The sequence below is a fragment of the Labeo rohita genome, chromosome 14, assembly GCF_022985175.1.
Source record: "Labeo rohita strain BAU-BD-2019 chromosome 14, IGBB_LRoh.1.0, whole genome shotgun sequence".
NCBI lineage: Eukaryota > Metazoa > Chordata > Actinopteri > Cypriniformes > Cyprinidae > Labeo > Labeo rohita.
Window position 1 is genome coordinate 32,339,458 of NC_066882.1, and position 25,316 is coordinate 32,364,773.

A 25,316-nucleotide genomic window follows, 5' to 3' on the forward strand; every position below is an offset into this window, starting at 1 on the left:
ATTGCAGAGTGTATTTGGGGCAGAATGCATGAAGGCATTTGATTAACACGTTGTTACTTTATTTATTTATTTATTTTAATGCAAAACATAGACTTTATTTTTTTGTGTAATATTTTGATCACAGGTAGTTTTATTTACACAAATGTAGATTTATTAAAGTTTTGAGCTATTTAAAAAGCAGCTAAAGAAAATCAACGCCTTAAACTCTCTATAATTACTTGTAATATATTAAGTTTAACTCATGTTCTAACTGTTATACTTTGCTTTTTCTTAATTTCTTCCTTTGTTTTTTCTTCAGCGTCATGTAGCTCTGACCTCCGAGTCACGTGAATGCCACTTGCGCAAGTCATCGCGAGACAGCGGCAGTCAGTCACGTGCTTTTTGTCACCATCCGCGAACTGTGATATAAACATCGATGGGGAGTTTAATCAGGTATGTTGTCTTGTTCCAACATTCGCCACATTTACAGCAATCGACTGTTTTTGAGTCTTCTGTCGTGTTTAGTGCGGCGTTAGTGTCGCGTTTCGATCTTCATCAGAGAAACATCAGGAGCGCTTGTTATCTGAGATCTGAGAAAGTCATTATCGGGAAGTGCCAAACAAAAAAACTACATCTTACAGAGACACAGTGACTATCTGCCTTCGAAATTTATTTGGACACTTAAGACACACAACAAATACATTCTTTGCGTTGAAGAAAAGATCAAACGATGTAGCATGTAGCATGAGCGATAGCAAACATTCACAGGAACAAGTTGTTTGGGTTTGACGTTAGAAAACAAAGTGAAGGCAAAGGGATTCTGGCTCTGTGTGATGTCAAACGTTACTGGAATATGTTACGATAATGTTGATGATGATGATGATGATGCATCACACCTGTGAACCCACAGGAAACCGATCATATGACTGACTGACCAGACTGACCTGTCACACCAAAAACTGCAGAGTCAAAATGTGTCTTGTAGTTAGTTCTAGGAAAATCTCAAGAAGCATTTATTTTCTAGGGATTATGGTGCGAAAATGAACAAATTTATCCATTTACTTAAATACAGGAGTGACTGAGCTCTAAAATGCATGTGCTTTGCAATTGTTATAAGGATAAATTACTTTATTGTTAAGTTGGTCTATTTAACAACATCGTTTCATTCAATAATGTAATACACTTTGTGAACACAAAAGCTGAGTCAGACTGAAAGAGAGGCGGTTTGACAAAGTGGTGATGTGTGTTGTTGTGGTCTTGTTACAGTTGTTAATGATCGCAGAGTTCAGTGATTTACAGTGGTTACGTGAAGTTGAGCAGGGAGATGTCCAGCACAGCCATGAAGAAGAAGGTGAGTTTAACCACACTGTAATACAGAGCTGACTACTGATGTGCTTCACCCTTGTTTTGCACCATGTTGTGTTTCCATGTTTTTTGGGGGACATTCCATAGGCGTAATGGTTTTTATACTGTACAAACCGTATATTCTGTCGCCCTACACCTAAACCTAGCTCTCACAGGAGACTGTGCACACTTCTACTTTATGAAATAAACTAATTCTGCTTGATTTATAAGCCTGTTTCCTCATGGGGACCTAAAAAATGTCCCCACAAGGTCAACATGTACTGGTATTACTATCAGTGTTGGTGAAAGTTACTTTTAAAAGTAATGCATTACAATATTGAGTTACTCCCTAAAAAAAAGTAACTAATTACGTTACTTAGTTTTTTTTTTAAAATCTGGGCAGGACTTGCTTGTTTGTTTTCAATATAAAAAGTTATATTTTTGGCAAATGTAAAAGCCTTTTCACACCAGAAGCCTCAGGCTTTGACAAACGTAAATTCACGTCTGTACAGTATAGACTGCAGAAGAAAAAATATCAATTCCTCAGCAATAAAAAGAGGAAAACAAATGTTAGATTATCTTGAGTAATTTTTGCTTATTAGTATGCTTGAACTGGATCATCGAAGGTCGGCAGCAAAGGCGTACATATTTGTATTATTTAACATATTTAATTATTGCAGGTTTTCATCATATTCTTGAATTTCACTGTTTTTATTCATTTTGACGAATACTGAATCTGTTTTTTGTGAGTGAGACGAATGTTCACATTAATTCTAGAACTAACATCTTACTCCCGATTTCTTTCAACATGGGGAAAGCAGAGCTTTTAATCAATAAATGGGGGGAAAAGTAACTGGCGTTACTTATTGGAAAAAAGTAACTCAGATATTTTCTTGTCAATTAAAAAGTAATGAGTTACTTTACTAGTTACTTGGAAAAGTAATAATATTATGTAACTCACGTTACTTGTAGTGCATTACCCCCGACACTGATTACTATCTTTGTGGGGACATTTGGTCCCCATAACCTGATAAATACCTTGTACACACACACACACACACACTCTATAAAGCCATGATCAGTGGTCTCAGACTGTCTACATTTGATATGAACAGGTCAGATCATTTGTGCTGTTGTCAAAAGTACATCAGAAACAGAACAGACCTTTGTTTACTGCTGGGTCATTCCGTGTCAGTTCAACCACAGGTCCTAGGCTCAAATTTTTGGTGTTGCTAATATTTTTTTCTGAAGGAAGATAAGCACATATAGAGATGAAAGCCAAAATATAAAATGTCATGGATGAATAATTACTGAGTAATCCACTGTTTTGTAGAGGGAGGTCAAATTGGTCATTTTCACCTGGGATTCAGAGCCAAATTACATGGGGTTAAAAATGACTTCAAAAAGATGGCAGCATCATTATCTTATTTTTACACAGAGATTAATAGTTCTGTTAGTAAAATCTGTTGACTTTAGCAATCTTTGTTGCATTAAGGGCTAATAGTGACCATTAAAAAATGGGGAAACAGCACTTTTCAAGTTTTTACTCCAAAGTTTGCATGTCTGCAACTCAAGAAGTGTTAATGTCGTTTTAGATATTGGGTCTTAACAAACTTTCCTTTTGGCATCTTTATTTTTAATGCCCTATGAGATTTGCTTCCAGAGATATTAGAATTTCAATATGGCTCCAGGAGTAAATCGTTAAAATGTACACATTTTCAGTGATCAAAAAGTAAATGTGGGTCAATTTGCAAAAATATGAGTTTTTTTTTGTTTAGTTTTTTTTTTAAGAGGAATGCCTAAAGAACAAATAATGTTAAATTCCTTTCCATCTGTCAAGACAACTGCATTGAACATGCTTGAGTGCCATAAATATTCCTTTCCCAAAATTTCCATGCCTATAACTCAAGAAGTTAATTAAAGATATTCTAGTTTTTAATAAACTGTTTTTTTTTTTTTATTTTTTTTTTTTGGAATTTTCATTTTCAAGGCCCTACATCATTCAGTCCCAGAGATATGAGGATCTCAATGAGGCTCTATGTCCAGATTGTTGAGTTTTACCCATTTTCAGTGGTTAGTGGTTAAAACCAAATGTTAGTCACTTTGTATACAGCCGATATGTATTTTGTTTAAAGACAAAATAGTGGATTACTCAGTAAATAGTCATCCACAACATTTAATATTTTGTCTTTCGTCACTATACATGCGCATCTTTCTTTAGAAAAAAATATTAGCAAAATCAAAAATTTGAGCCGGGAAAATTTCTGAAATTTGGTTGATTTGACACGGAATGACCCTGTTGGGAAACAATGACATAAACTGATTCCTACCTGTCACAGCATGGTCTGTGATTTCTCTTATAAAACAGCAGCTTTTCTCTAAACTGCAAAAGTAAATCAGTATAAAACAAATGTTGAAGATTAGCTGATACGCTGCTAATTTTTCACAAAAGCAGCATATTAAAGCCCCTATGCCATTGAAAATTGCGTGTTGACGCATTAACAGCGTATCAGAGCATTACTTTTGTTTTTTGTTGCTTTACATCAGCTCTGCTGCAGTCTCTACTGATGAGCTGATGTGTTGAATCAGGTGTGTTAGATGAGGGAGACGTGCAAAGTGTGCAGTGCTGGAGTCCTCAGTCCAATCACTGCCCTAATGTATAGATTCCTCCTCTGCCGTCATGAAGAAATGACCCTTTGCTCTATTTGCAGGTGCTCTTGATGGGTAAAAGTGGATCAGGAAAGACCAGTATGAGGTCCATCATATTTGCTAATTACATCGCCAGAGACACTCGCCGCCTTGGAGCCACAAGTATGACATTTTCAAGAAATAGTGCACAAAAAAAAAAAAACACATGTCATGTCAGCTTTTATTCAACCTCATTTCATTCCAAACCTGCATGACACCTCAAGACACGCTGCACCAGATCTAGTGAAACCAGGCTCTTGTGTGTCTTGTGATCAGAGCTTCATTTCTGAATAAACAAAACTAACTACAAATGAGATTTGAAAGCTGCAGAGGAGGGCAAGCTCTCCTAAAAATGTTCACGTCATATGCTGGTTGTTTTGATGAAAGAAAATTGATTCTCTTTTTAGGACAGTTTTCTGCATTTACATTTGATTATGTTGTTTTCTATTTTTTTTAAATGGCTTAATTCTTAATTTTTTAACTTTATGCTTAATAATTCCATAAGATATAAAGAATTTTTTTGCGGTGTTAATATGTGACCGTGCACCACAAGGTTTGTTAGGACAGAACAATATTTGGTTGAGATACAACTATTTGAAAATCTGGAATCTGAGGGTGCCAAAAATGAAAATATTGAGAAAATCCCCTTTAAAGTTGTCCAAATGAAGTTCTTAGCAATGCATATTACTAATCAGAAATTACGTTTTGATATATTTACGGTAGACAATTAACAAAATATCTTCATGGAACATGATCTTTACTTAATATCCTAATGATTTTTGGCAAAAAAGAAAAATAATTTTGACCCATACAATGTATTTTTGGCTATTGCTACGAATATAACCGTGCTACTTAAGACTGGTTTTGTGGTCCAGGGTCACATATGTCAACATAAATCAATCAGTTTCAGTCAAAGGTTCAAATCAGCTGTATTTTTTTTCCATTTCAGTTGATGTGGAGCACTCTCATGTGCGATTTCTGGGTAATCTGGTGCTGAACCTGTGGGACTGTGGTGGGTAAGTGTCTCCTGTAGGAATGTGTTTTGTTGGATGGCTTTTGGGAAGACATTTTTCTTTATTCATCTTTAAATGCGCATCGTACAGACAGGACACCTTCATGGAAAACTACTTCACGAGTCAGAGAGACAACATCTTTCGCAACGTAGAGGTGTTGATCTACGTGTTTGACGTGGAGAGCCGAGAGCTGGAGAAGGATATGCATTACTACCAGTCGTGTCTGGAAGCCATCCTGCAGAACTCGCCTGACGCAAAGATCTTCTGCCTGGTGCACAAGATGGACCTGGTGCAGGAGGACCAGAGAGACCTGGTAAGATACGGGCGGGAATTTTATCCTCTAAGGCCTTTTTTTTGTATCTCAAGATTCCTAACAAGAACATGCCCATGTCACATTTAATCTTTAAAAAAAAAAAAAAAAAAAATATATATATATATATATATTTTGAATTGTTTTTTCATCACTACTGAAATAAGTCTGAAACAAATCCTTGTTGACCATCTTCAAACTTGTAAAATACAGTGGAATTGACATTAACAATTAACACTGCTAATTAGTATCTGTTAATTGCTTTGTGATTTAGATATTTAAAGAGCGTGAGGAGGACCTGAAAAGACTGTCTCGCCCGCTGGCCTGCACCTGTTTTAGAACGTCTATTTGGGACGAGACACTGTATAAAGTAAGAACATTTGCATTTCTCTGCACCGCTCCACATTAACAGACAGTCAGAAGTTTAACTTGTATTGTTTGTGTTTGTGTCTGCAGGCGTGGTCCAGTATCGTCTATCAGCTCATTCCTAACGTACAGCAGCTGGAGTGCAACCTACGCAACTTTGCTCAGATAATTGAGGCAGACGAAGTCTTACTTTTTTGAAAGAGCTACTTTCCTGGTTTGTACCAAACTGAAACACAGTGCTTGTGTAACTGCTTGCAGATATTTCGACTGATGCTGCACAATTTGGTCAAAACCTCATGTTGTGATTATTTTTACGTTTGCATTGTCAAACACTAAAAATGTAGTTTTATTTGTTTGTGCCTCCAACACTTTGAAAATCTAGACAGTTTTGCCAGACTAAGTGCAATTTTCAGGAGAGCTTGAATAGACTGTATGACCTAGTGGGACTTTAGAGTCATTCATGTTCGTCCTTTCCTATGTTACACGTAAGAGCTTGTTGCAGGCCAACAAAAGTAAGGTAGATATTTAAAAAAAAGATAAAATGGGGCAAAAAAAGTAAAAAAAATAAATAAATAGTACATTTTAAAGTTTAATTATTCAAAATTAAGAGCTCCAACCCACGTTCTTAAAGGGGTCATCGCATGCCCATTTTCCACAAGTTGATATGATTCTTTAGGGTCTTAATGAAAAGTCTCTAATATACTTTGGTTAAAAATTCTCAATAGTTGTGTAAAACAACACCCTTTTTACCTTGCCAAAATCAACTCTGCAAAAATCATCTCATTCTGGTCGAGGCTGCTTTAAATGCAGATGAGCTCTGCTCGCCCCGCCCCTCTCTTCTCTCAGTGGAGTGACGAGCCTGTTTACTTTAGCCACATTTAAGTAAGTGAAGCTGGATCACAAATGATTTGCGTGAACATAGACGGATATATGTAGATCGGGAGGCGCATTCCCTTCACAAACAAACGTAATCCACTGCATCTTCAGCGGCTCAGATGTCGGGAGTAAATGACGACCACTATGTTCATTATTACATCCAGCAACACAACACCTCAATCACTCAATCGGAGATTTACATCCCTGCTAATTTACATCCCTGCTCTGGCATCAAAACATGGAGGTTGGACTGTTACAACTGATCTTAAGACACTCATGTCAATCAACTATGGTGGGAGCGGCCTCTGTGGGTGTGACGCCACAACGACAGGCATCTGAGAACGGCTCGATTTGAAAAAGGGGATATTATTTTTACAGATTAATTAAAAAACACTGCATGGATTTTTATCATTATAGGGTAGATTTCTACATACACTGACAACACACATTAATGTTCAAACAACATGTGAAAGTCTGATCCGATGACCCCTTTAACTAAGAAAAATTAAGTCAGAAAAAAAGTCAGTGAATTGACTTGTACCTGAACTTTAAAGGGGACTATACTGTCTCAGTCTAAATTACAATTACACTTGTGTTTTAGCAATCCAGACAAATTAGAATATTATAATAATAATAACAACGACAGTGACAGTAATAGCCATATATTGCACAGTAAAAAAAATAAATATTTCAGAGATATATTTTTTTGCTAATATTTTTTTCTAATATTTTAATTTCTATGCTTGAAAGAGATATTTTGAACATGGTCTGCAGTAATGTCACTCATTTAAACTGTTACCTGTCAGCAATTCATACTACACCTTTAAGCTTTTATTTTGATGGAAATGGCAGTAAAGCTTTTACTTTGAAGGAAAACTCCAGCTTCAGTGAAAATAGGCTCACAAAAACATGTCTCACTACAAATCTAGTGAAATGCTACGATCATCTGCCATGAAAATAAAGCATAACTGGTGGCCGTTGCATTCCCAAACACTCGTTAAACTCACAGCACATGCAATAAATGAGTTCACTGCATTCACTGTGAACTGAGCCCTTCTCCACAACATATCACGAGCTGAACGAAGTATGCGCTTCGCTTTGAAACGGGCAGGGAAAACAGATTTTTTAGTTCTTTTGACAGATACTGTGTTAAAGCTTAATGCCCCAAAACACAACTTTAAAGACCTTTTATGTTCAAGTAAGAAGTTTAATATATTTTAAAAACTACACTTTTTGCCTGGAAGACCTATCGTTTTATATCGTCATGTGACCACGATAATATTGAGACTGTTTTGCTATCGTGAGACAACAATATTGATAAAACCGCTACATCCCTATCAACAACTATTAGTTGGTTGTAGTTGTAATAATAGTAATAGTAGTCAGGTGATTGACCAAGCAACTGCCATTTAGATAAAAGAGAGTGCTAATGGATGCTCTCTCCAGGTATTTTTGATCTCTTTGGTCTGATGTGGAAGATGACAGATAGAACAGTGCTGAACCTTTGCTTTGAATTAGGCAGCAAACACAGAGAAAACAAACTCTGCAAACAGAAGAGAAAATGCAGTGAAATGAATGGTTTTATTGTGGGAAGCTTCTTTACACACATTGGCTCTGAATGATTGATGTGTCTCTTGTGTCTTGTCAGGTGATTTCTCATTATCAGTGTAAGGAGCAGCGTGATGCTCATCGCTTCGAGAAGATCAGTAACATCATCAAGCAGTTCAAGCTGAGCTGCAGGTCAGTCAGACTCCATTCATGTAGTTTCCAGTGCTGAAGAGCGTCATGGAAATTTTGACCTTTCTGTCTGTCCGTCCCACAGTAAACTGGCCGCCTCCTTCCAGAGCATGGAAGTGCGCAACTCTAACTTCGCTGCCTTTATTGACGTGTTCACGTCCAACACCTACGTCATGGTGATCATGTCAGACCCGTCCATACGTAAGCATCGCTCTCATTCCTCAGCGGTTTTGCCAGTCCCACATGACAATCATCTGTGGTCTTACGAGCTGGAGAAAGAAATGTTTCCTTTGTTTGAGTTTTTTTTTGGCTGCAGGAGTCACCATCAGGGAATATCATGAAGAAATGCACAGCTTTTTTATTGTGACATTTTCATGACAATTAAGCATTATTTATTGTCAAATCCAGTATTTTAGCCAAATATGATCTAAGTTAGATCACTTTAGATAAATTAGATTACTTGCCTTTAGGTCACGTGTTTAAAAGTACACTTTACCCCAAAATGAAAATTGTCATAATTTACTCTCCCTCGTGTTGTACTTCCTTCCTCTAAACACAAAAGCAGATATTTTAAAGAATGTTGGTAACTAAGCAGTTGCTGGTAGCCATTGTTCCCCATATCATGAAAGCAATGTAAGTCTGAAGAAAGAAACTCACATACAGGTTTGCAACAGCATGAGGGTGAGATGATGATGTCGACATAATTTTAAGGTTTTGGTGAACAATTCCTGCAAATAAATGTAAGTGATTAATATGTAAGACGCTATTTAAATTGTTGGTATAATGTTTCACTTGTAAGGAGAATGACTGATGATTTATAGTCTGTGAGGGTATATCCGGCCCTTATTTCTTGTCTCGCTTTTTCTAAAACATGCAGAAACTATCCTTTTATTGTATTTCAAAACACCTTGTACTCCAACGCTAAAGAAAAGCACATGTGACTCATAGCAAACCCCTTTTCTTTCTTCCAGCGTCTGCGGCCACCCTCATCAACATCAGGAACGCCAGGAGACATTTTGAGAAGCTGGAGCGTGTGGACGGGCCCAAGCACAGTCTGCACATGCGCATGCGCTAGACTCGCAGCATACAGCGCGTGAGTGTCTGAACCACACCTTGTTTTACACCTTTTTAACTGTTAATTACTGAATCAATTTCACATTCACCTGGCAGAAAACAGTTAATAAGAAAATAAGTCTTTTAAATGTTGCATTCTTGCTGTTCCAAGGCCTACAAAATATATGAAACAAGTTAGAGTAAAAACTGTGTAGTGAAAACTTAAAACTCATCATATCAAGGTCTTTCTCTAGATTAAAAGGGCTTTGTTTGCCGTTGTTTTACTGAGCTCTTGATGGTTTTCCTCGTGCACAGGTGGTGAATGAACTGCTGGGAATGATCCAGAAGATTTCCTCCTGTCTTGCTGACTTCACTTGTATCCAGTGTTTCTGCTGAGAAACAAAGTCACCTTATGTTAAAAAGCAGTAACGTGCTTGTTTTCCTCGCTGATGTTGCAAAGGAACGGTAGTTCTTAATCATAAACCACGGGTCGAGGGGTTGAATGTTGTAACGACCCCTTAATATCTGATTTTTTGTGCCATACGGTGACTTATGAGTTACTGATAGTCAGGAACGCTAGATCATAAGGTCAGCATTCTTTCTCTGTGTGTCGTTTATATTAAGCATTGTCAGCTTGCTGTACTGTTGAAAATGGGAGCAGAAATCTGTGACTAAACCTGGTCTTGCTAAATTAATACTTTGATCTACAAATTCTTGTATTATAACTATTCTCAATAAATACAGATTGTTCTGTAATGACTGTCTTTTTGTGCATCAAAACCAGAGTTTGTAATTCATATTTTAATCCCTAATTTCTTTGATCAGACTTCTCACTTCAGAAAGTCAAAACAAAGCATTTGAAAGTTAATGTCAAAAGTTTTGGTATGTGTTGATTGGCTTAGAGAGTAACATCAAACCCCTTAAAAATCCCTGAGTTTTTAAAAATTTTATTTTATTAAACATTGGTACTTTGTAACGGGTTACATAGGTAGTCATATTCAGTGGTTGCCACCTTATCATTGAGCACATCTCCAGTGGTGGGACAAAAACTGTGAAACTGGGTTCATGTGGCTCATTCACACAGGCTTACATTTAGAATTATTCCAAAAAAAAAAACCTTAAAGAAAATGATTTGCACCCTCTCTGCATGAGGAATGAGTTTTCCTATTCAGGATCCTGTTGCTCTGAGGGCTACATTGGTCCAGGATGTGCTCAGTTAGCTCCACTTGCTAGTTACTGAAAGTAACAATCTCGTTTGGCAATGACATAGTCCTGAGCTGATCCATGAGCACTGCTATAAACACATGATTTAAAGGTCTACACACATTTGAACCATCACTGATAGCAGTCATAAGCACCAAAGGGTGTTTGGAACATACTGACCTGAATAATGTCAAAAATGTCACTTTCCTAATGTTTAGACCAGGGGTGCTCATCCCTGGTCCTGGAGATCGACTTTCCTGCAGAGTTCAGCTCCAACCCTGACCAAACACACCTGAACCAGCTAATTAGGATCTGAAGGAGCACTTGATAATTACAGACAGGTGTGTTTGATTAGAGTTCGAACTAAACTCTGCAAGAAGGTCGATCTCCAGGAACAGGGTTGAGTACCCCTGGTTTAGACTGCAATATAAAACAGCTTTCTTTTTCAGTATGTGAAGCCTTTAGAAAAGGTTTTACAACATTAATACATCTCTTAACTATGGAAGCCTGTTTCCGCTACTGAATAAAACATAAAAAAAGGTAATTGCGACTTTTTATCTCGCAATTCTGACTTTTTTCTCAGAATTATGAGATATAAACTCACAATTTCGAGTTATAAAGTCAGAATTGCTTTTTTTCTCAGAATTGCGAGTTTATATCTCGCAATTGTAACTTTCTTTCCTCAGAATTCTAAGGTTTATAACTTGCAATTCTGACTTTGTAACACGCAGCTGTGACTTAAGGCAGAATTGTGAGAATACATGTCTTTATTCCCCCTTTAAAATTGGACTTTATAAGTTACAGTTGCGATAAAAAGTCAAAATTCGTTTTTATTTTGCAATTTTGACTTTATAACTCTCAATTGCGAGTTTATATCTCAAAATTCTGAGAAAAAAAAAAAAAGAATTGCGAGTTTGTATCATGCAATTCTGAGAATTTTTTTTTTCGGAATTACCTTTTAAAAAATTTTATTCAGTGGGGGAAATGGGCTTCCATACTTAACTAACCCCTTTACTGAAATGGGAGGAAAAAAATCATGATTGAAATGCATGGACATATTGAGAAATTAAAATGATTTAAAATTGCATTACGGTATGTGCAATATAATGCATTTCTTTAATGACAAAGTTGATATTGCAAGCAAAAAGCTGCATCAATGAATTCAACAAAGTCCTGCTAAGATAATATTATTTCCCAGTCATACTAGAGCAGGACGGACGGTCAGTTATATGTGATTGTATGGCTCCTGAAATGTGTTAGATAAGGCTGTGATTGCTAGTACAAATTTACATTGTGAGAACAAAGAAGCATTTACAATCAAATAAAAACAATGCAGCCTCAAGTCTGTTTTGTCTTTTAATAAATATGTGCTTGTTTTGAGACAGAAAAATGAAGAAAATTACCTTTAAATAAACTTTCATTAGATCCACACATCTAACTAAAATGAGAAATTCTAACAGAAAAACCTTTTCACAAATCATTTACATGTTAAAATAAAATGAAAATGGATCTTTACTGAAACATGCGAATGGGCATTTTGATTAACTTCAAAGCCAGAAAATTGTTGGAAATTTTGTTGGAATTTGTAGTTCAAATAAACACAATCAAAAATCAATATTTTGTGAATGTAGCATTCTTAAAGGAGAAGTCCACTTCCAGAACAAAAATTTACAGATAATTTACTTCTCTCATTGTCATCCAAGATGTTCGTGTCTTTCTTTCTTCAGTTGATAAGAAATTATGCTTCAATTGTGGACTTCATTGGTGCCCCGAAGTTTGAACTTCCAAAATGTAGTTTAAATGCAACTTTAAATGGCTCTAAATGATCCCAGTCGAGGAAGAAGGGTCTTGTCTAGCGAAACGATCGGAAATTGACAGTTTATTTAATTTTAACCTCCAACGCTTGTCTTGTCTCGTCTCTGTGATGCACACATGTAGTCTATGTAATCTGGGTCAGTACAGTTGTGTGTATGTGTATGTCGAAAAACTCCCATCTCGTTTTCTTCTTCAACGTCAAAATCGTCCTACATCGCTGTTTTACCTTTTTTTGTGAAGGGCATTTGTTCTTCACTGCACGTTCACTTTGTGAACACTGGGTCGGTACTTCTGCAGGGATGTAGGAAGTAGGGAAAGAAAAGGAGATGGGAGTTTTTCGACAACCTAAACTGCATTGAACTGCATTGTGTTGAACTGGAAAAAAAGTTCACTCAGACTTGGACAAGACAAGCATTTGAGGTTAATAATGAGGTTTATAAATTGTCAATTTGTTTAAAAAATGACCATCGTTTTTCTAGATAAGACCCTTCTTCTACAGCTGGGATCGTTTAGAGCCATTTGAAGCCGCATTTAAACTGCATTTTGGAAGTTCAAACTTGGGGGCACCACTGAAGTCCACTATGTGGAGAAAAATTCCTCAAGAAGCATAATTTCTTATCAACTGAAGACAGAAAGACATGAACATCTTGGATGACAAGGGGGTGAGTACATTATCTGTAAATGTTTGTTCTGGAAGTGGACTTCTCCTTTAAGGGGCGATCATACTGCAAAATTATATCAGATGCTCAAAATATCAACAATAATGCTTCTGTTTTCTGTTTTTGGCTTCTGTTTTCATCTATCCATCCATTTCCAAATGGCTTGTTTTATGGTTGAGGGCTTTTGTTTTCAATAAATAGTTGTCATTAACATACATTAAAAGGTTTTGTTTTTCTATTGAGACAAAAGGTCAATTTGTGATGTAGAGACCCTCAGTTGGCCAGAGTTTACCAACGTTTAGTACAGAAGCAAAAGACCAACCGTTTACACTCGCCAGTGTTTGCTCACCCATGAATGTCTAGTGTGAAACCCAGTTATTGCTCTGATCTACTCTGCTTTTTTGAAACGAGATGGACACTTGTGCCACTTCAAACGTGTTGACGGTTCTCCAGCATATTTTTCCCCATGATCACTCCTCGCATGTAGAGAGGCCATTAAACGAAAGTAACAAAGTATGACACCTGATTAATATGATTACAGACATCCACATTCCATTAATTACTGATAGTTGGTAGAAAGCTCTGTCTAGAAAGCAGAGCAGCGTTCGCTCCTGTCCGTGGGAGGCTTTCGCCCAACGTTGAATCTCGGTTTGAACGAATGCTCTGATATCAGCTGATTTATTTCGTTCTGCTTGTAGGTGGCCAGTTTTTGAGCGAGCCAAGGCGCTTTAGGTTCACCTACCGCTCCTTGAAAATATTTCATACACGCCCGGCCTATTAAGTACATAACCTCTGCGATGTTCAACAAGACACAGATTCCAGACACGGCCAGCATGAAGATAGTAAAAATGGTCTTCTCCGTAGGACGGGACACGAAACAGTCCACCGTATTCGGACAGGGGTAGGAGTCACACTTCACGAGACGAACCATCTTGATGTCCGGATAGATTATGTAAAAAATGTACAAGAACACCACCTCGAAAATGATGCGGAAGATGATGCTGATCATGTAAGTCCACCAGAGCGCACCGGTGATCTTGAACTTCTGGCTCTTGATGTTCTCGAAGTCCTTGGCGCTCCCCCGACCGGATATCTTGAGGATCTTTTTCTCGATGTGCCGGCGGTGCGCGATGTGCATGGCCACCAGCAGGGCCGGCGTGGACACCAGGATGAGCTGCAGAGCCCAGATGCGGATGTGCGAGATGGGGAAGAACTGGTCGTAGCACACGCTGTTGCAGCCGGGCTGCTGGGTGTTGCAGGTGAAGCCGGACTTCTCGTCTCCCCACACGCTCTCGGCCGCCACCACCAGCACCATGATACGGAAGATGAAGATGACCGACAGCCAGATGCGGCCGATGCCGGTCGAATGCCTGTTCACACCGCTGATCACAGCATAAAACGACACCCAATTCATGGTTGATGCGAGGACTACAGTGAAAGACAAAAGCAAAGCACAATGACTTTAATCTGTTTTCATCAGTTTGATCAAGATCAATCAGTTTCTTATGAAAGTCTTTTACTTAAATGTTTGAAATGCCTTTTTAAAAAAGAAAAAAGCTTCTTTATTGACATGGTTCCATGAAGAACCTTTAACATCCATGGAAACATTTCTTTTTAGTGAAAAAGGTTAGATTATTAAAATATTCTTCAAATGCTAAGAACAAAATGGTTCTTTAAAAAATTGGTAACTTAAAGGTTCTTCGGGGAACCAGAAATGGTTGGGACTTCTATGGCATCACAAAGAAAACAAAAAAAAAAAAACAAACAAAAACACATTGGAACATATATATTAATATATATCTGTACACTATACACTATTTAAAGTAATTACATCAGAAGTAACTAATTAAATTACAGAAAAAAGTAAGAATAATCTCTTAGTAACGTGTGTACACACACACACACACACATATATATACATATATATAGATTTTTTAATGTGATTACATTAAATAGTATATAGTGTACAGAACTCTATTCTGAATTCTATATAAAAAATAAGTGGATTTATCATCAAAATGTAACATTTATTTTAAAAATGTACATATGTTTTCTGCCTTTAAATATTTCGTTCAGTTCAAGAATAAATTATGCAATTTTATATGATTTATTTAAAAGAGCAGTTTGATGTCCATCATTCTGTAGTGTAATATGGCATTTAGAAAGTTATTAGTAATAAGTAATCCAATACTTTTTACAGAGACATTAGTGCAGTAATCTAAATACACAAATGTAATTCGTAGCTAGTAATTTTTACACATTTCGACTGCTGATGTGTATAACATACTCAGATATGTCATGCAAAAATTTCCAATTACACAATATTTCAGATTAATGCAATCCCAACAAACAAAACAATATACTGCTAAACTACAAAATGTTCAATCTGAGCAATAATTTACCAGGATCAGCCCGTGAGAAAGCAGCTTATGCTGTACCAGCTCCAAACATGAAGAACAGACTGAGTTCTTGGCATTTGGATACTTGGTTGACTGAAATAAAAATGAGTTGTGGTTAATCTGGAGCTGGTTAAGAGCTTGGGCGATGGTCTAGCACCACATGTCGTCACCTGACACAACACAACCTGGCCAATGGCAGGCTTTCGGTTGGCCCACACAACAAATCCACATAAACACTAATATAGGATAATAGCTTTGGTCAAACTATATGATGCATCTGAAGTCCAACTTACAATAAGGATTTAAATTTTACAACACGCTCCAAAAAGAATACAGAGCCGTCAGATGAACATTTCCATGTTTGATTATGATGTATGAAAAGAGCGATTTACCTTCAGCTGTGAAAATAAAGAGACATTTCCAGAAAACAGCTAATGGCCTCGCTAAAGATCAGCATGCCCTTTGCAAATGCAAAGGATTTACGCGCTACTAGCCACAACCCTGCACCATGGCTGTCATATGCACTTATATAACCCATTTATACACAATGCGGCTCTTTATGGAGGCTAACAAGACTCTTCAGAATTCAGATCAAATGCCTTGATTTCCACCCACCCGGGGCAGAAGAAAGAATCTGTGTGGACACAATGAGCAGCAACATTATTCATTGTGCCTGGCAGGGAGAGGAAATGAGGGGCGTTTCTGAGCCGTGCTCACTTTATCAAACACAGCACAATTTATCAAAGAAGGTCGAGTTGTCAAGAAATAACACTGTCAGGTTTTTGTGTGATACTTCCAGGTTCAAACTCTGGTGAAATCCTTCAGATTTTGTCAATGTGTTTGAGAGTTACACCGCAAGATCTGAAGTTGTGACACCGGTAAAACAGTTCTTTGAGCACTTCTGTGTTTTGTTGAATAGCTCTAACACTGGCAGATGAGTTCAGTCAATCACATCTCACAGGAAAACACAACCATTTCACAAGGTGCTGCTTTTGTATGAATTCATGTTGTGTACATATAAAAATGCATGATTTTCAGAAAAAGGTAAGTATGAAGGCTCACTCCTAAACTGGTTTTCTGCAGGACCTACAAAGGCCTTAAAAAGTCTTGATTCAACCAAAAAAAAGGTCGTAATTCAGAGCAGAAAGTCTTTAATTCCAAATATATATATATATTTTTTAAATATACATATATCTAAACATCCTTAAATCAAGATACATTTACTTTAGATGCAAAATGAAGCTTAAGTCTTTAAAATTTTAACGAAACCAAGCCAGTTTATGCTTAAAACAATATCAAATATCCATCAATGGGGAATGAAAAGTGTTTTCCCTTTGAATTAATTTTTCTGAGTCTGTTTGTTCTTGTTTTCAGTTCCACGGAAAGCAAGACTTGAGTCAATTTTGCTTTGAATGTATATATATATATATATATATATATATAGTGTATTTTTTATGTCATTACATTGTTTAGAGCATTTTTTTTTTTTTTTTTGGAAAAATTACATTTCATTCATATATTATGCTACGTCCTCAGTGGCATTTTTTTAAATTTCACCAATACATTTTTAGGTTTCAGGATTTTTATACCAAACTTTGAGATGATTCTCAACTGTAAGAGAATGATTTAATATGCCATTTTTCTTCATGCAAAATGTGTGTAAAATGGCCATAAATGGGTTTTCCCATTATATACAAATATCTATACACTGTATCTAATTTGCATATTAATGTGTCTTTGGGGCAACATGCAATGAAAAAAAAAAGTGTAATAATGGGAGTAATAATTGACTTTTTTTTTTTTCATAATATATAATATTTCATAGGATTATTGAAATATATTTTTTTACCTATTAATTTATGTCTCAAAATGCATAATAAACATGCTTTTAGTCCTGGTGTCCTCAATTGAGGACATGTATGAAATCATATTTTGATTTGAAACATTTTCCTGAGATGTTGATTTATGAGTTTAAAAATGCGATTTAAATGATAATTACAAAATATTATCATATTTCCATAAGAGTCACTAAACTAATATTAGACATTTTTGAAGACCAAGAAGAGGGAGTGGTAACGGTGAAACATCCAAACATTTGGTATCTCTGAAAAACCCTGAATGTGCTCTTTACAGGACATCCAGACTTAAAACTGTGGCATGTACAGTCTCAGAGAAATGCACTAAAATATAATGTACTCATATGAGGACACAGGGTCACAGGAGGTTAAGATACATCTGCGCTGGAAAACAAGACAGAGGAAAAGCATCATGTTTTTGCAGTGTGTTCAGAAGTTACTGTGTGATAGTTACTTTCATATTCTAATTAGGCTTTTTCTAATACAATTCACTTTCAGTTCCCTGAACATTTACATTTAGAATACATGTTGATGTATTGTGTTCCCAACCTTCTTTTAGTTAAATTTTGTAGACCACCTATCGCACACTGCAGTGAGATTGTGTTGGATCCGTCTGGTCGCTATGACCAGTGATTGTCCTGACATCCACTGTATAATTGCCATCATGTTTGGCAGGACTGTCATTCAAATGATCAGTTCGAACAATCCATAGCTGTTGCAATGTGGTCTGCAGCACTGCAAACAGTCTTTATTCAGAATTACAAACACTCAGGAGAGATATCAAACCACATAACCCCAAACAACATGGAAACATGAAATGAATTAACTGAGGGCTCAAATACAGACAGAGCATCATTAACAGAAAACAGAACAGGTGTTAATTAACAACCAAGGAAACTAACGATGACTGGGAACTAAGGCAAAACAAACAGAAAACAAAACCAAAAGAGACTATACTTGTCACAGCTCAACAGATGCCTCTTAAATATGCTGCAGTTTAGAAGGCAGATTCAGCTTTAAATGCACTGAGCAATTCCAATAGGTTCCTCACACCGCGGCGCTCGGTCCCTAACCAGGAGTTTCAAATTGTGGCCTTTGAGATAGTTTCTTACGGCACCTCAAGTGTTAATGTTTTCTCCTTAGATTAAATTTTCATAATGTTCGTCTCATAACAGAATAACAGACATACATTTTTATTGCCAGATTTGCATAAGACAACGTGCATCATCAATCAAGTGTGCAGGTTTTCTAATCAGGCACTGAACGGAGTAGTCATTAACAGGTCTTTCAGCACTTCATGAACAGACAGTGTCTCTTAAACAGCATTTCAACTACATATTTACACAGTCAAGCGCTTTAAAAAGGGTTAATGTGCTCCAACATAAAATAACAGTATACAGTCTGAAAGTTTGAGCAGTCCCAGTTAAACAAATAACAGTACATATTTCAGTATTTTTACACTGGAACAACAGAACACACAAAGTGAACCCTAACATTTGTAGAAATTAGACATTCTTCTATTTTACAATTCCTGGTTATTTTTAATTATGAGTTATATAAAACTAAAAAAAAAAAAGTTCTACAGCAATGGACATCAAATATTTTCTACAATACAAACTCTTGTAACCATGTACAGTGTTTAAAAACTAAACAAAAACATAAGACTATAAAATGTACATGGTTATAGAAGATATTGCTTCTATAACCTTCTATAAGTTTGCATAGTAATGATGAAAGACAAAAGCATGTAAGTTTGCAGATTCCTGTGAACATTATTTCTTGTTTTGACTGTAACAGGAGATCAGATACTTCTCCCACTGTAAGGACTGCTGTCTGTTTTTTTCTGGGATGTCACCTGGAAAATCACATCACATCATGTTGTTGTAAAGAATTACTGTTCACCGTGTTATCCATCTTAAAAGTCGTCACTCACTTCTCTTCAAGGCGCTGGGTTTGTTACATTCATGAATGGCAAATCCATTCTGAGCAAGTCTCACAGACAGAGAATCTCCTCTCCTGAGAAAATCAAACACAAAGACTGATATTAGAAATTACTGTTGATCATAACCTGATGAGACTGTGAATCTGAATCCAGGCAAATGCACATCACAGTCAAATCTAAAAAGAAAAGCCTCAATTGATACAGACCATGATTTGTAAGTGAAACAAACATCATTACAACATACTTCTTTAAGTTATGCCGGGTTTACACTGCATGATTTTTTAAGTCGTCGGATCGTTGCTCTACTCACTGCACGAGTGTCGGGGGTTGCTGTTGTGTGCACATTACATGGCGGATCAGCAACAGGGGTTCACACATTACACAACTTTTCAATAGGAAGAACTGCCAACAGCTCCAGCTTGTCTACAAACTACAGAAGCTCACTGGACTACAGAAGACTGGACTACTTCCTGTTAAAAGCTGTAGCGCACAAGAAGCATGTGATAAATGTTGTCTGTATGCATTCCAGTCAAAACACATTTCACACTGCAGGATTGTGAGTCACTGACAGGTCCAGATATCTAACATGCCAAATATCTCACGGGCATCAGCGTGTTTGATAACACAGTGCCTCCAATTTCAACCATTTGGCAGCGATTTCCACACAATTGTGAGGGTGTGAAAATAAAGCTGTGTGCACCAGTGTGACCTCACAATAACTCAACTAATGTTAAGTGTTAAACAATTTGCTGTAGCATTTCTATTTGTCCATCAGAAAATGAGGGTGACACATTGTTTAATGCACAGCATGTAGTTTAAGATTTATTTTAAAAAATGAGAAAAAATAAAAATGAAAACCCACAGCAGCGTTTCAGAAACATTTCTGTAAAACTCAGTTTAAAACAGTCCAACCAAACACATACGGGACTTGTCTGATAGCACATCAGATAGCAACAACAACAAAATACAGGACATTTTAGAGATTTCTGTAATGTGTGTTATTAAGTTTATTGAGCGACATCATCCTTACCGCATAGCACCAATCTTTCCCTTTTCCATGAAGAGTTCAACCAAAACTTCTCCTTCTTCTGGGTAAAGTCTTGCATAAAGAATCTTGCTCTGCACTTTGCTCCTGAACCAGCTGATCGCTTCAAAAGACCACGTTTCTCCATTCACTGGCCTCACCTATAACACACAGGTTAAATACAGCTTAATGCAGAGGTCTCAAACTCAAAGGGCCACAGCTCTGCAGAGTTTGGCTCCAACTCACACCTGCTTGGAAGTCTGTAGTAATCCCGAAGACCTTGATTAGCTGGATCAGGTGTGTTTGATTAGGGTTGGAGCTAAACTGTGCAGAGCTGTGGCCCTCCAGGAATAGAATTTAAGACCAGTGGCTTAATGCATTAAAAATGAATACATAAATGCTACAGTAATGTTGATAGAGTCACCCACATTCACCAGTGAGACCTGCAGCGCTTGCACAGGTATGGATGCTGTTTCTCCACACAGTTCCTTCACATCCCAAAGAGACACGCAAACAACATCTCCATAGTCAATCCTCCTCACCTCCACCTTGATGTCTGTGTGATCTCTGCTGTTGGGCCCTAAAATAATAATTATTATCAATATTTCATTACTGACATGAAAACAGTTACATCGTAATGCTACTAAAATTACTCCTTTAAATTGGCTTTATCTCACCTCGACTCATCTGACAGATTCTGATGATCTGTCCACGGCACCACATCTCCTGCTTGCCAAACCAAACCATGACATAAAGTCCAATGTCTGGGATGTGATTCATCTCTGCAAAAGATCTACTGCTATTCCTCCTGCTTAATAATAATCAAAACAGAGAGAGAGACGTTAGTACTAGAACTCTACAGACACATTAATAAAAAGCAAACATATTCCACACTACCTCACCTAAAATTGTACATTTTCTGAAAATGTACTCCATCAAAGATGTCAATGAGTTTGTTTCAGATTTGGAGAAATTAGCATTAAATCACTTGCTCACCAGCGGATCCTCTGGAGTGAATAGGTGCCGTCAGAATGAGAGAATATGCACAGATCAAGCATCATTTACAAACCAAAACAGCTCTAAGCAGCAACTGTAATGGATTCTGGACTGTATTTTGGTTTACAGATAAAACATATTGATGGATGTGTTTCTTGCAAACATGCAGCTTCTGGCTTCTCAAGATGTTCACTGATTGACTGGAGTGGTGTGGATTACTTGTGGATTATTGTGATGTTTTTATCAGCTGTTTGGACTCTCATTCTGATGGCACCCATTCACTGCAGAGGATCCATTGGTGAACAAGTGATGTAATGACACATTTCTACAAATCTGATGAAGAAACAAACTCATCCTAATCTTGAATGGCCTGAGCGTGAGGAGATTTGAACAGCAAATTTTCATTTTGTGTGAACTACTCATTTCACTACTCACAGCATGATTTCAGACAGTTCACTGAGATTTGTGTTCTTGTGTTGGATGAAGAACTTGTTTGGATGAACAACGTGGCTGATCACAACTGGAATCTCCTCAAATCTGTGAATCTGAAACCCTGGGATTCTGACATGAACAGCGTCGTCATCTTCGGTGTCGTCAGTCAGTGTGTCTGGGCTTTGGCAGCCCTTCAGACGCCACGATTCTCCTGCTGAGGAACAGACGCTTCGGCCGGAGAGATCAGAAACTTCACAATCATCCTGGGAATTAAAATCTGCAATGTCATTTGAGAACGGTTCTAGCAAGGAGCGATTTTTTGTGAGAAAATATCCCCAATGTCCCACAATTCACTGTTTGTGGCAATCATCCAGTGGTAGGAAACATCGTCGCCGTTTTCTTTCTCTGCCAATGCGAATTCAGAAACTTTTACCCTAGAAAAGATTTTATTCTCCACATCCATCTTGGCCACGACTCTCTGATCCACAGACACTGCTGTGTTGATGTTTTGTTGCTGCATCAGACTAAATGAAGCCTCAGTTGAATTTGGTCTGTATTTGACTTCATCAGCTAGTTTTGATTTTCTGCTTGTTTTCAGAAAGTGAATGAGCTGAGAGCACGACAACTTCTGACGGTGAATTTCATCACTTCCAACATTTTGCTGAATTGTGTGTTTTGGATTAAGGTGAATCTCATTTGGGTTGAAGTGCTGAGTTTGGCGGCCCCTCACAGGTTTTCTCTGATTCATGCTGATCTTCTAAACCGCAAACTCTTCAGGCTGTTCTTGATAAAAAAACAAAACAAAAAAAACAAACAAACAAACAAAAAACATTCAACGTGTCATAACAGTGCTGCTGCAGGTATTTTAACTCTCAGATAAAAGTCTTTATTTGTTATAGGTTTAATGCTCGTTTTATCATTTGAACAATGATTTAATCATAGTAGTATAACACTGACTAGGGCAAGATGTTCACTAGTACTATACATTAATGAAAAAGCTCCAGATATTTTAATGTAGAAACAATAAAGTTATAAGAATTCACCTTCTCAAAGACAAATGCATCTGATTGTGAAGCTAACGGAGTCATTTAGTCACCTGGTTAATCTTTCGTGTATTGTCTGTGTAAGTTAAAAACAAGTTAAAAACACTGTCAATGTCACAGGTAGATGCTGTGAAGCAGTAATTTTCAGTTACCTTTGCTTTGGTACAATGGCAGTTATAGCATTTGTGCTGAAAGAGTCTATTTCTGTTTAAGTATTAAAAAAAGATCAATTACAACAAAGGTCCCCAAATCAGTACTAAAATGCATATTCAGCATATGAACAACGACTAGCACATGTTAAATTGATTCCATTTAGCAAATCAATAAAAAGCAGTCAAATAATGTGTTAACTAGCGAACTAGCAAATGGCTATTACATGTTAAAGCGTTCAATCATGTACCTTCTCGGCGAAGTTTCTTCGTTTTTCTGGGCTGTATTTGTTTTGTGGATGTTTACGTTTAGAGTCGCTGCAAAAAAGAAACGCGTTTTCTCGGGAGAATGTTCACGTCGTTGGATTAGTCGATATATTTGACAACATCAGAAATGTTGAGGTCATTAGAGTGACCGCCTGTGCATTAAACTGTTTCTAGATCAAGACAAAGCTGATTGTTTTAAGCACTGCCGTTTCTAGACGAAATTGGCGCGAGCGACGAGAAACACGATCAACATCTGATTCCGCACGTGATGAGCACCGCTGAATATCCGCACGAGAAAGTCGGCGAGAATCTTTAAATGGTATTTATTCATTTAATATATTTGTATATATATTTTAATAAAGATGGTAGTCAGAAACTATTGTCTGTTGGTTTATTCAATAAAAAAATAGTAATAAAAAATAAATAAAATATATACAAATTGTCGACATTTGCGAATGTCGTTTTTTATGCAATCAGAATTCAGATGTAAAAAGGAAAATAGAAAAAAGATGACAGTAACAAAATATAACAGACCAAAAAATACAATAAAATAAATACATAAATTACGTCACTTTATACAACGACATTCATAGGTCACCACATCTTCTGTGTGGTATAATGAGAATAAATATATCATATAGTCATCTCATCTGTATCCTATATACAGTTGAATTCAACTATGAAATGTGAATGTAAAACCTTTTCGTTTACAGAATTATAGGCAAGGTGTTTTTGTTTCATAATATTAATTTAATTTACATATTTTGCAAAAGTAACTAGAAGTAATATAATATAGAGCAGTGTTTCCCAACCAGGTTGCCATGTAACATGCTAAAATGTGTATAAAACATAATATAGTTAATTCAGTTCAATTCGAGTTTATTTGTATAGCTCTTTTCATGATACAAATCGTTGCAAAGCAGCTTTACAGAAAATTAAAGTTTCTACAACATATTTAGTAGTAGATTGCTAGTGATGACTATGTCAAGCTGACGTACATATGGCAGAGCTGTATGGCAAAAATCTTGTAAAGACGTAATCGAATAGACAATGAACACTATTAAAAGTAATTAATTATATGCAATCAAAAGCAAGGTTTGGTAGTGCTGTCCCTGCAGCACACCTATATCTCGTACACGTCTGCATTTACATCTGCAAGACCTATTTTTTACGTAGTTTGCTCATCTGCAATACGTCTATTCCCAGCTAACACAGTTACGTCGTGACAACGTTACTGGACCGGACCGTATTCATCGCAGCGACGTACCAAATCACGTTATTACGTACGTCGCTGGAACGTCCTCAGTACGTCTCAATGACCAAACTGGCACGTTGTGAGGACGTGACTATAAAGGACCATATTGGTCGCAAAGACGTACCAAATAACGTACGAGCAACTTAACTTTGTGATTCCCATATTCGTCGTGGCGACCTTATAGTGTTACAGTGTTACTTTGCTGGGACGTCACAAGTAACGTCCTAACAACCAAATTACCGCGTTCCCTATATTTTTCATTTTTACCTCTCACCTCTTTAGTCCAGTCCAGAGGATGTGCTCGTACCACCTTGAAATCAGTATAAATGACAAACTCATAAACATTTTCTGCTGTAAAAACTAAAACACTTAATTCTAATGTTTTTTTTTTTTTTTTTTTTTTTGTTATAGGAGATTTTAGTGAATATATACAATACATACATGCAAAAAAAACATTAAATTCTAAACATTAAATAAGCAAAACCAGTGCATTCATTTATTAATCAGCATTTATTCAGTGTTATTTCTACAAATACTAAGCCAATTCATTTTGAACATTACACCTATTCTTTAACCGTGCAAAGTGTTACCACATCATGAGCACAGATAATTCAACACATCAATACATAAATCACATAATACAATCAATGAATAAAACAACCACTGATTAAAATGATTTAATTTTACTGAAAAGGTTCTCATTACTGATCATGGGTATAGTTAACGATTTTATCTGTGAAAATGATCAATAATTATCAATACTCTTATTGACAACTCCCTATAATTTGGTACAAAACAAATACTGATAAAAAGATACGAAACAATTCAGTAGTGACTTCTTTATTACTTTAAGTTCATTTGTTTCCTGAGTGTCCTGTGTATGAAACACCTGCTACAAATATCTGGTGGT

At 36.7% G+C, this 25,316-nt stretch overlaps 3 protein-coding genes across 4 annotated transcripts; 1 reads left to right on the plus strand and 2 right to left on the minus strand.

Moving 5' to 3' along the window:
• Nucleotides 1–298: 298 nt before the first annotated feature.
• rraga (Ras-related GTP binding A) lies at nt 299–10,122 on the plus strand. Its single transcript, XM_051127766.1, is given in 12 exon segments — nt 299–432; nt 1,246–1,330; nt 4,035–4,134; nt 4,961–5,027; nt 5,115–5,337; nt 5,609–5,704; nt 5,791–5,892; nt 5,894–5,914; nt 8,225–8,316; nt 8,399–8,514; nt 9,285–9,406; nt 9,682–10,122. Coding segments are annotated over 10 exon segments (948 nt in total). The 5' UTR covers nt 299–432; nt 1,246–1,303; the 3' UTR covers nt 9,389–9,406; nt 9,682–10,122.
• A 500-nt stretch (nt 10,123–10,622) lies between these two features.
• Nucleotides 10,623–15,932, minus strand: gjb1b (gap junction protein beta 1b). Of its 2 annotated transcripts, XM_051127767.1 has the most exons (3): nt 15,835–15,898; nt 15,446–15,535; nt 10,623–14,471 (listed from the first exon to the last, which is right to left on the minus strand). In XM_051127767.1, exon 3 carries the CDS (start codon nt 14,455–14,457, stop codon nt 13,630–13,632), a length of 828 nt encoding a protein of 275 aa, XP_050983724.1. In that variant the 5' UTR covers nt 14,458–14,471; nt 15,446–15,535; nt 15,835–15,898; the 3' UTR covers nt 10,623–13,629. The 2 variants fall into 2 exon arrangements, with proteins under 2 accessions (XP_050983724.1, XP_050983725.1); XM_051127768.1 differs by lacking the exon at nt 15,446–15,535 and having other exon boundaries at nt 15,835–15,932.
• Nucleotides 15,933–18,022: 2,090 nt separating this feature from the next.
• Nucleotides 18,023–22,036, minus strand: LOC127176218 (KH domain-containing protein akap-1-like). The gene is made up of 6 exons (XM_051127769.1): nt 21,696–22,036; nt 20,942–21,075; nt 20,693–20,844; nt 20,271–20,425; nt 19,232–19,314; nt 18,023–19,153 (listed from the first exon to the last, which is right to left on the minus strand). The coding sequence occupies exons 1-6, from the start codon at nt 21,698–21,700 to the stop codon at nt 19,071–19,073; spliced, it is 612 nt and encodes a 203-aa protein (XP_050983726.1). The 5' UTR covers nt 21,701–22,036; the 3' UTR covers nt 18,023–19,070.
• Between the last annotated feature and the right edge of the window lie 3,280 nt (nt 22,037–25,316).

Bases quoted from the DNA above. Each gene is read 5' to 3' on its own strand.
- LOC127176218 (XM_051127769.1), bottom strand. The intron at 20,845-20,941 runs GTGAGATAAAGC...TTATTATTTTAG, and splicing joins AATCTGTCAGATGAGTCGAG to GGCCCAACAGCAGAGATCAC. The intron at 19,315-20,270 runs GTAAGGATGATG...TGATTTTCTCAG, and splicing joins GGAAAGATTGGTGCTATGCG to GAGAGGAGATTCTCTGTCTG.
- gjb1b (XM_051127768.1), bottom strand. From the start codon at position 14,457: ATGAATTGGGTGTCGTTTTATGCTGTGATCAGCGGTGTGAACAGGCAT.